The sequence below is a fragment of the Loxodonta africana genome, chromosome 2 (assembly GCF_030014295.1).
Source record: "Loxodonta africana isolate mLoxAfr1 chromosome 2, mLoxAfr1.hap2, whole genome shotgun sequence".
NCBI classification, from domain to species: Eukaryota; Metazoa; Chordata; class Mammalia; order Proboscidea; family Elephantidae; genus Loxodonta; species Loxodonta africana.
In genome coordinates this window covers 134,318,235-134,329,717 of record NC_087343.1, presented here as the reverse complement: position 1 = coordinate 134,329,717, position 11,483 = coordinate 134,318,235, and the positions used below count along the sequence as shown (strand labels likewise).

The 11,483-nt window shown below is 35.6% G+C and overlaps 1 protein-coding gene across 10 annotated transcripts in view; it reads left to right on the top strand.

Moving 5' to 3' along the window:
• The window catches only part of CSNK1G3 (casein kinase 1 gamma 3), a 144,701-nt gene that overhangs the window by 84,522 nt on the left and 48,696 nt on the right, over window positions 1-11,483 (top strand). For all 10 annotated transcript variants that reach the window (XR_010319223.1, XM_064275819.1, XM_064275809.1 and 7 more), the window contains 2 exons: window positions 3,052-3,200; window positions 4,709-4,943. Coding sequence is in view for 9 of the 10 variants with exons in the window: in XM_064275819.1 (XP_064131889.1) it covers window positions 3,052-3,200; window positions 4,709-4,943 (384 nt within the window). In the remaining variant the exon portion in view is untranslated. The remainder of the gene's footprint in view (window positions 1-3,051; window positions 3,201-4,708; window positions 4,944-11,483) is intronic.

The following is an 11,483-nucleotide window of genomic DNA, read 5'->3' as shown; positions in this document are numbered from 1 at the left end:
GAGAGATTGAATGACAAGGCAGCCCCAAAGCTGGTGGTTATTGTCAGAGTAAGATTATTGTCAGATTAAGATCTCAGTTGTCTTGGGTTCTAGTTCCATATTTTCTATTCTGCCCATGTAATTAAAAAAAAAAGAAAATCTTTTTTTCATGCAATAATTTATATTAAATATGATAGGGTAAACATCAAGAGTAATTTTTTTTTTAAATTGTACTTTAGATGGAGGTTTACAGAACAAACTAGCTTCTCTTTAAACAATTAGTACACATACTGTTTTGTGACATTGGTTACCAGTCTCATGACATGTCAGCAGTCCCCCCTTCTTGACCTTGGATTTCCTTTTACCAGCTTTCCTGTCCCCTTGTACCTTCTAGTCCTTGCCCCTGGGCTGGTGTGCCCCTTCGGTCTTGTTTTGTTTTATGGGCCTGTCTAATCTTTGGCTGAAGGGTGAACTTCAGGAGTGACTTCATTACTGAGCTTAAAAGAGTATCTGGGAGCATCCTCTTGGATTTCTGCAGTCTCTGTCAGGCCAGTAAGTCTGGCTTTTTTTTGTGAGTTAGAATTTTGTTCTACATTTTTCTCCAGCTCTGTCTGGGACCTTCTATTGTGATTCTTGTCAGAGTAGTCATTGATGGTAGCCAGGCACCATCTAGTTGTGCTGGACTCAGTCTGGTGGACCATTAAAGAGTAAAGTTTTGTTCCCTAAACTCTTTATTAAAAAGAATAGGAAGTGTATATTATAATTTGGAAAGATTTTTTGTGTTAAAATTGCCAAGACAGACAAATACAACAGCCACATCCTTGGAAGTTAAACTGAGACATTTAAGGTAGAAGAGTTCATTCTCTCGTGATGAGTAAATACATAAATGCAGTGTTAAGGTAAATTGATCACCTATTAGCTCTTAGTTTACTGGGAATCTTTTATGCACAAAAATAAAATACAGAAGACTTCTGGGCATTTAGAGTTTATATTTGTATTCTGATTTTATGTTAGTTTTCTGTTGCTGCTTAATGAATTAGCACTAGTTTAGTGGCTTAAAACAAGAGACTTTATTTATCTCACAGTTTTTTTGGAGCAGGATTCCAGGCATGGCTTAGCTGAGTCCTCTGCCGAGGGCCTCATCATGCTGAAATCAGGTGTTAAGCCAGGACTGTGATCTTATCTGAGGCTCAGAGACCTCTTTTAAGCTTACTGGTCGTTGGTGGAATTCAGTTCCTTATGACTATAAGACTAAGGCCTTAAGTTCCTAGATGCTGTTCTTCCCTGGCATTTGCCCCTCTCCACAACATGGCTGTTTGCTTCTTTTAGGCCAAGAGGAGAAGCGTCTGTAATGCTTTGATTATCTGATCTAGGCCCTCTCTTTTTTTTTTATATATATATAATTTTTATTGTGCTTTAAGTGAAAGTTTACAAATCAAGTCAGTCTTTCACACAAAAACCCGTATACACCTTGCTACACACTCCCAATTACTCTCCCCCTAATGAGACAGCCCACTCTCTCCCTCCACTCTCTCTTTTCGTGTCCATTTCGCCAGCTTCTACCCCCCTCCACCCTCTCATCTCCCCTCCAGGCAGGAGATGCCAACATAGTCTCAAGTGTCCACCTGATGCAAGAAGCTCACTCCTCACCAGCATCCCTCTCGAACCCACTGTCCAGTCCAATCCATGTCTGAAGAGTTGGCTTTGGGAATGGTTCCTGTCCTGGGGCAACAGAAGGTCTGGGGGCCGTGGCCACCAGGGTCCCTTCCAGCCTCAGTGAGACCATTAAGTCTGGTCTTATGAGAATTTGGGGTCTGCATCCCACTGCTCTCCTGCTCCCTCAGGGGTTCTCTGTTGTGTTCCCTGTCAGGGCAGTCATCGGTTGTAGCCGGGCACCATCTAGTTCTTCTGGTCTCGGGATGATGTAGTCTCTGGTTCATGTGGCCCTTTCTGTCTCTTGGGCTCGTAATCACCTTGTGACCTTGGTGTTCTTCATTCTCCTTTGATCCAGGTGGGTTGAGACCAATTGATGCATCTTAGATGGCTGCTTGCTAGCGTTTAAGACCCCAGGTGCCACTCTCCAAAGTGGGATGCAGAATATTTTCTTAATAGATTTTATTATGCCAGTTGACTTAGATGTCCCCTGAAACCATGGTCCCCAGACCCCTGCCCCTGCTACTCTGGCCTTTGAAGCATTCAGTTTATTCAGGAAACTTCTTTGCTTTTGGTTTAGTCCAATTGTGCTGACCTCCCCTGTATTGTGTGCTGTCTTTCCCTTCACCTAGAGTAATTCTTATCTACTATCTAATTAGTGAATGTCCCTCTTCCACCCTCCCTACCTCCCCCCTCTCGTAACAACAAAAGAATGTTTTCTTCTCAGTTTAAACTGTTTCTCAAGTTCTTATAATAGTGGTCTTATACAATATTTGTCATTTTGCACCTGACTAATTTCACTCTGCATAATGCCTTCCAGGTTCCTCCATGTTAAGACTTGTTCCACAGATTCCTCACTGTTCTTTATCAATGCGTAGTATTCCATTGTGTGAATATACCGGCCCTCTTTTTTAAAGGACATGATTAGGCTACCAGGATGATATTCTTCCTTTTAATTAACTCATAGTCAACTGATAGAGACCTTTGCCATATAGCATTAACCTAATCATGGGAGCAAAGTCCCATGAATCTTGCCCACACTCAGGGGAGGGCATACTGTTACTCAAGAAAATGGAGTCAATAAAAATGGTGTCTTTCCTATGTGCTAAGCATTTCCTTAGGCCATGGAAATACATGACTAAAAAGCCCATTTTCTTTCTCTGGTGAAGTGGTATAGAGACGAACAGGAAAATACAGGTATAGTGTAGTTTAGTAAATGCCATGTTGGAAGTGTACCCAGAGTACAGTGTAAACATCAAGGCTAAGATATTGTGTTGGAAATTTGGTCAGGAGTGTTTGTTTTGTGTATAGAAAAAGTAAGCAGTTTGCTGTAGTGTTAAAACTACCCTTTTTTTTTAGGAAGAAAAGTTTGGTATTTAAGTTGATGGAATTATTAAATGACTTTTTCTTTTCCCCTAGATGGTATACCTCAAGTTTACTATTTTGGCCCTTGTGGTAAATACAATGCTATGGTGCTGGAACTGCTGGGACCTAGTTTAGAAGACTTGTTTGACTTGTGTGACAGAACGTTTTCTCTTAAAACAGTTCTTATGATAGCTATACAACTGGTAAGTAAAGCAGAATGTATTGTAGTTGTTTGAACAACTGTGTAGTTCATTTGGTCATATAATTATATTAAAAGTTCAGAGTTTTATGACATTACCTCACAGAGCATTCAACCTAATAAAAATGCTCTGCTTTTCATATATTGTCTTTTAGGGTGTATATAACTTAAAATAGCTGAATCAAGATATATATGTTATTTACATGAGAGAATATATGATTTGTGTAAGATCAGAATTTTCAGCTTCAGAATTGTTTTCAGCCCTTTCTTGATGCAGAAGATGATTACTTGGAAAGAGATCCTTCAGAAACATGGATTCTTAATCTTGATAATAGTCTCTAGTAGCCTAGAAGAAAGAACAAACCAACGAGAGAGTCTTAACAAATTGTTTAAATTTCATAGTTTGTGAAAAAGCAGTATAGAGAGTGATTTAAAGTGGTTTTGAAATAAATGCCAATAGGAGTATGCTGCAGAAGTCATAAAAATGTTTTATCTTTTGACTCATCAATTCCACTTCTCCACTTCCATATCCTATGGAGGTATTCAGAGATACTTAAAACTTTTTCTCCAAGGATGTTTATAATAAAAAATGGGAAACAACTCTTATGTACAGAAATAATAGGGTTAGCTTGTATAAATTTTGAATAGCACTAAAATAATATGCAGCCATTAAAAAGTGTATATTAAAAGAATGTTTTGTGACCTGAAAAATGTTCATGTCAAGTAAAAAGTATGTCTTAGAAGATTACGTATCATAAAAAAAAAAAACCAAAATTTGTTAGCAAACAAACGAATTGAAGTGACCTGTGTAACTGTATGTGTATTGCATTGTTAATCATGATTATTACTAAATTAAGAGGTTTTATTGGTAATGTTCTATTTTTTGAAGTTTTTACACTGAACGTTATTCAAGAACCTGTAACAAAAAATAGTTATTAAAAACGTACAGTATTAGAGTTGAATTTCAAAATTTTGTAATTTCAGGATCTTTTTAAGCATTTAATACCTGAGGAAAAAGTAAAGAAGTTATTAAAAAAAAAACCCAAAAAACTGAAAGTTGCTTTGCTAATTATTTTATTTAATAATTTAGACTTATGTTTCTCTAATATAATTGTGAAAGTTGCTTGATTACTGAACTGATAAATTGTAACAGTATAAATGTCCATTTACACTTTTGAGTTCAAGATTTTATATCAGTAAAGCTTTTTGATTTTATGTAACATCATCTAAAAGTATTGATTGGCTCAAGCTTACTGATGTAAAAGGAATTTATAAAATTCAGACACTTTCATTTGCCAGTGACCATAATAGTAAATGCTTAGCTTTTTAATTATAATTGGGTATATATTTGAGGAACTATAGACTGACATGTTACTTTTAAAAAACTAAAATAATTTCAGATGATTTTTCTATTTAATGTTGTTTTCATTGTGAAAATTCTGTTTTTCCTCTAGCATGCTTTCTCATGCTATTTTAAAACCTAAAATTTGTCTTCTTTTTTCTTGAATCAAGATTTCCCGTATGGAATATGTCCATTCAAAGAACTTGATATATAGAGATGTAAAACCTGAGAACTTCTTAATAGGACGACCAGGGAACAAAACCCAGCAAGTTATTCATATTATAGATTTTGGTTTGGCAAAGGAATATATTGATCCAGAGACGAAGAAACACATACCATACAGAGAACACAAGAGTCTTACGGGAACAGCTAGATACATGAGCATAAATACACATTTAGGAAAAGGTACGTGTTCCTTTTGTAAGTATGGAAGTTTGAATTCAGAAACTATGCTAACAGTGTGAGTTTTTATTTGTTATTTTAGTTCAGTTTTTGCAGATTACAGTTTCTTGTAATTTTTATTTATCACATCTAGTTTGAACTTATTTCCGTTTATTTTATGAAGACTCTTAAAGTAGATCTAGAGTAAATGACAGCCATCCTTACATTCACTACATCTTTTTTTTTTTTTTTTAAATATAATTTGAAATGTTCAACTTTTATCTATGTAGGGTGACATTTGTTTCTATTGAATATGAGAGAATGCCTAATTTTAACTGACTTTAGTACATGTGAAAAATTCTGACTGAGACTGTAGCTCCCTGTTACGACTAGCCAGGGACATAGCAACTTGCCTGCTAAGCATAGTGGTAAGAACACGTATTGCTGAAATGTGCAGATATGGGTCCTAATCCTGATTTAGCTATGGACGACCTTTGTGAATTTGGGCAAGTCGTTTACCTTTTAGAGGGGGTTTCTTATTTGTGTAATGGGTAGATAATATCAACCTTACAGGGTTCTTGTGATGATGCATTATTAAAATACATAGTAAGCACTCAATAGATACTGGTTTAATAAAAGATCTTTAAATAAACATACACATTCAAAACCAAATATCAGTTATGATTATCTTCCTTAGAAAAAGAGCTGTCACTTAAAGAGACCATTTCAGAGAACAAGCTCTTCTAGAATATTTAAACTATATGGACAGTCTGCTGCTTTTTTATATGATTTACTACTAAAAATGTTTGAAAGGAGTTGTGCAATATTTAAACAATAAAGTTCCCTGTTTCCAGAGAGCTGAAAATACAAAATTCTTAATTATACCCTTTTTTGGTTAGCCTGTAACCATTAGGTTGAACCTTTGTAGAATATTGACAGTTGCTTATAATGAACCTAATATTTATTTCTGGCATTTCGTACATGCTTGTTTATTCATTCACTTCTCAGTTGGTTAGCCAGCTTAAATCCAGTGAGTATCTTATGCTAAAGAAACAAGTTTTGTCTTTCCATTAGGTAAACAGAGTATACTGTCATCAGTGGAATTAGCGCTTTATTTTCAAATTAAAAATTTTAAAGGTAATACTTATATATGGTCAAAAACATTTAAAGGGTGTATAGTTAAAGGTAAGTTTCCCAGCCACTCAGCCTCCTGATCCTCTGTAGGCAACATATACAAGCCTGTTTGTATTTATTAGTTGTATGTCTCCTCTTTTACTCAGATGGTTGCATCTATAAAAAAAACAGCAGCATATTAATTTTCCTATCATTTAATGTTGGAGTAAAGTTCAATGAATTATTCAAGTGATTGTGTAGAAATTACAGTACAGAAAAAGAAAATGCTTTATGATATTGAGCTGTTGTCTGCCCAGGAGCACCACCATGTGACTTAACTCACAGCATCATTCACGACCAAGTACATGTGATACATGTTGGGAGGTACTGATGTATTAAAGCACACATTAAAAAGAAAACTAAAGGAATAACTCCAGAAAATAAATTGCAGTGGTGATAATAAAAGCAGATATTTATTCAGTAAATTAAATATTTTTTTTAACCTTTTTTTATGTCCCAGACTCTGTGTAAGCACTGAGGATATACCTGTGAAGCAACCACAAAAAATTTCTTGCCCTCATGGGACTGATAATCTAATGAGCAGTGAGGTAGGGGAATGGGCAGATGGTAAAAGACTTGAAAAGGTGAAAAGTGCTCTGGAGATCAGTAAAGCAGGGATGGGAGCGAGGGAATACTGGGGAAGTGGGCAGGTGCACAGTTTTAAACGGAGCGGGCCGAGAAGGGTTCAGCCTAGCAGTTCCCATCTGAGAAAGGCTTGAAAGAGGCGAGGGTGAGGACCAACAGTTATGTCCGGGAAGAGCATTTCCAGCAAAGAGAACAACAAATGTGGTGGTTCTAAGGGGGGCGGGGTAGGCCTTGTCATGTTCAGAGAATAGCAAGAAGTAGGTCCTAGTGGCTGACTCGAGAGTGTGTTGGGGGGAGCAGGAGAAGATGGAGTCAGAAAGGTGAGGGGTGGGGATGGGGTTACAGATTGTGCTTGCTTTGTGCCAGACCACATATCTCAGATGTCACATTTGTTCTTCACAACATCCTTTGAGGTAGGTATTGTTCCTATTTTATAGATAAAGAAACTTAGAGTGTTTAAGGGGCCTGCTGCAAGATGCATGGCTAAAAGTGGTAGAGCCAGATTATAAATCAAGGCAGCCTGATCTGAATCCCTGCACTTCACCGCTCCGCTATACTGCCTGCCCTAAAGGTAGTCACTCTTTGGCATTGTATCTATTGTATAAATCAAGGTATGTGCACAGTGTAGGATTTTTCCCTCTTGCCATTGACTCTTACATAGGCCTCTAACCTATGTTGTAAATAGGGAGGTGTTTCTTCTTCGAGACATGTTAATAACCATGTCACTGTGGTTTGGATTTAGTATGGGGGCTTTGGTTTGGCACTGCCATTATGTTTTTTAAAACTGTGCAGCTATGTATTATTTTTACTACATATGGAAATTCATCTTTTTGGAAGTCCAAATAATGCCAGGAAAGGGGTGACTGCTGCCCCACTGTAAGATGCTGATAAGCAGAGCAGAAATAGTTTAAAAATGTTAGTGACATATCACTGTAATACCTAAGTGACTCATTCGCTGAGATTGATATGACTTACTAAGGCAGAGGGCAAAAGAGGACAGAGCTAAGAAGGTGAAGACAGGTATAAGAAGGATTTAGAGAAACGAAATACCAACTTCATCTTTTGTGGAAGAAAAGGAAATTTTTCTTCTGTTTGAGCCTATACGGAGATGTTAGAGGTTTCAAGTATTGGAGTACGGTTGGTAAAGCCAGATAACTGGGTTTGTCAAATAAACTATAATTTGAAAATTGATCTAACAGAAGGATTATCCATCATTCTATAATAAGGTTAACAAAAATTGGGCAATCAGTGCTACCTGTCAATTGTTAATAGTATTAAACATGTGTATTTTTATTTTATTACTCTACAATTCAGAGTAGAGTAAGTACATAGCAAAAGCCTAAGTTATCTGGGCTGTTGTAATTCAACTTCCTGTTCCTTGTGATATACATTTAACTATTACTCTGTCTTGGAGTAAGCTTTATAAAAGTGCTAGAGCTATATACTTTCTTAAAAGTATATGAGATTTTTATGTACTTCTGCTGGTGGCGTAGTAGTTAAGAGCTACAACTGTTGGCCAAGGGGTCGGCAGTTTGAGTCCACCAGGCACGCCTTGGAAACCCTGTGGGGCAGTTCTGCTCTGTCCTGTAGGGTCGCTATGAGTTGAAATCAACTTGGTGGTAACGGGTTTGATTTGCTTGGTTTTCTGCTTTGTATGAAATGTGGTCTTTAAATTTAATCAGAAATTAAAATCGCCTGCATTTGATTAAGTACTTACACAGATATATAAATTAATGTTTAGCCCAACTTAGTGTTTGATGTGTTGGATATATAAATTAATGTTTATCTCAGCCTTAGTATTTGATGTATTTATCACTGAAACACTGTTGTAATATCCTTTTCTGTGTGTGTGTGTATTTTCCCCTCCCCAGATCATTTGAGGGTAAGTTAGAGACACCGTAGCTCTTTACTCCTAAATACTTCGGTGTACATTTTCTAAAAACGGGGATAGTCTCTTACATAACCACATAACAGCCATCAAAATCAGAAAATTTCATATTGAGACAATGTTATTATCTAATCCACAGTCAATATTCACATTTCATCAGTTCTAATAATGTTTGTTATAGCTTTTTTTTTTTTTTTAAATCTGATCCAGGATCCAATCCAGGATCACACATTGCATTTATTTGTCAAATCTCTTTCTTTTCATCTGGAACATTTCCTTAGTCTTTCTTTGTGATTCATAATCTTAATATTTTCTAAGTAAGCAAAAGCTTTCCTTTTTTGCCTCATTTATTTACTTATATTGGCATAGACTCATAGATTCTTATTTTATATACGATAATGCATTACTATTATTATTTATTTTGATGCTGAAATTGTTCCAGATTTGATCACTGGTTGCTTGGTCAAGCAGGCTCCTCTGTCCTTTTGACATGTTCCCATGTTTTTTGAGCAATTCCTTACTTTCTGGTGCAACAAGTTGTTCTAAGCTCACCTTGTAGTTTCCCTGCTCCAGCCCTGGAACCAGTCATTTCTCTAAGAACGTGTGAGTCCTTTCCTTACAGAATGGTATTTAGAAACCAAGAATTGGGCAGTTGGTAGGTTATTGCTTTTAAGCCCTTTCTTCAGACAGAACTAGAAAATTGGGTGTTTATGTACATATACATAAATATACACACACTATAAAATATACCTGCAGGTATATATACATATATTAAAAATCAGGAATTTACACCGGTACTTCTACTTTCAGCCTACCACCACAAAGTGGTATTTCCCTTTTCTGTTTTTTTCGTTCTCATCCCTTTTCTATATTTGTACCTCCCTTTGCCAACAATGAGAAATCTGGCTACTTCCACTCCCAGTATTTTTACTTATTTTTGGAAGGCTAGGATACTCAAAGTTTTTCAGAATTGCTAATTGAGACCACTTTGTATGGCAAACATACAATTAACAATATTTTCAGAAACTCTTATTTTATTGAAGAGCTTTTTAAAATTGAAGTAAAATTCACATTGAGTAAACAACACATTTGAGTATATAATTTGTGAGTACTGACAAATGCACACACCTATCAAAATTTAGAACACTACCAGGATTCTGTAAACTTCATTCTTACTCCCTCCCACTCAGTCCTCTCCTACTCCAGAAGTAAGCACTGAGTTGATTTCCGTCACCATAAATTAGTTTTGCCGATTTTGCTTTTTCATATAAATAGAAGAATTTGTCTTCTTTTGCTCAGTTATCATGTCTGTGAGATTAATCTGCGTTGTTGTAGGTGTCAGTAGTTTAATGCCAGGTAGTATTCAGTTATATAAATACATTCCTAATTGTTTATCCATTTTAATATTGTGAGACATTTGGGCTGCTAACAGTTTTTGACTGTTATGAATAAAGCTGCTGTGGCATTCTTGGAAGAGAATGTGTGGGCACACGTTTTTTCCATTCTTTTGGGCAAATACCAAAGATTGGGATTGCTGGGTCATATAGTAGGCTTTTGTTTAACTTTATAAGAAACCATTAGCCGGTTCCCCCATATTGTTTGTACCGTTTTTTATTTCACCAGCAGTGGACGAGAATTCTGTTTGTTCCACATTCTTGCCAATATTTGGTGGTGTCAGATTTTTTCATTTCAGTCATTCTAGTAAATATATAATGGTGTTTCATTTTGCTGTGACTAATGATTTTGAGCTTTGTTTCTTGTTGTTTATTGGCCATTTGTATACTTTTGAGAAGTGTTTGTCATTTTATTACTTATTTGGGGGTTCTTTACGTATTCTGGATACCAGCCCTTTGTCAAATATATGCATTGTGAATATTTTCTTCCAATCTGTGGCTTGCCTTTTTATTTTCTCAATGATATCTTTTAATGAGCAGAACTTTTTAATATTTATGAAGTTCTGATTCCTCAGTTTTTTTATGATTATTGCTTTTTGAGTCCTAAGAAATCTTTACCCACATGTGACAAAGACATCTTAGGTTTTCTCTAAAAGCTTTATAGTTTTAGCTTGTATATCTAAAAGTAAATTCTATCTAGAATTTGTTTTTTATGTAGTGTGAGATAAGGGTTGAGGTTCTTTTATGATATCATATTCTTTCCTCATTAAATTACTGTTATGCCTTCGTAAAAAACATCAGTTGATCATATAAGGGTATGTCTATTCTACACTCTTTTCAGTTCCGTTTTTTTACTTCTCTATCCTTTTGCTATAAGTACAGTCTTACTGTCTTGATTTCTATAGTTTTATAGTAATTTTATAACTTTGAAGTCAGGAAATTTTTAAACTTTATTCAAGATTTCTTTTTTTGGTGCTTTTTTTAGGCCTCTTGCATTGCCATATAAATTTTAGATTCAGCTTGTCCATTCTATTTAAAAAAGAAGCTTATTGGAATTATGATCAAGATTGTGCTGAATTTACTGGTCAATTTTAGGGAAAATTGATATCTTGACAATACTGAATTTTTAATCCTTGAACATGGGCTTTCTCCCCTTCTATCTGCAGTTTTTCTAATTATTCTCAACAGTGTTTTTGCAATGGGTTTGGTTTTTGGTTTATAGAGATTGTGTATATTTTTTGTTCAGTTTGTATTTAAGAGCATTATAATTTTGATCCTATTATAAATGGAATTAAAAAAAAATTAGTTTTCCAGATTATTTGATGCTAGTATATAGCCCATTCCAAACAAAGGTGACCCAACAGAGTGTGGAAATTATCAAACAGTATCACTAATATCACACATAAGTAAAATTTTACTGAAGTTACTTCAAAAACGGTTGCAGGAGTATTATCAAAAGGGAACAACTAGAAATTCAAGCTGCATTCAGAAGATGATGAGGGGGATATCATTGCTGATGTCAAA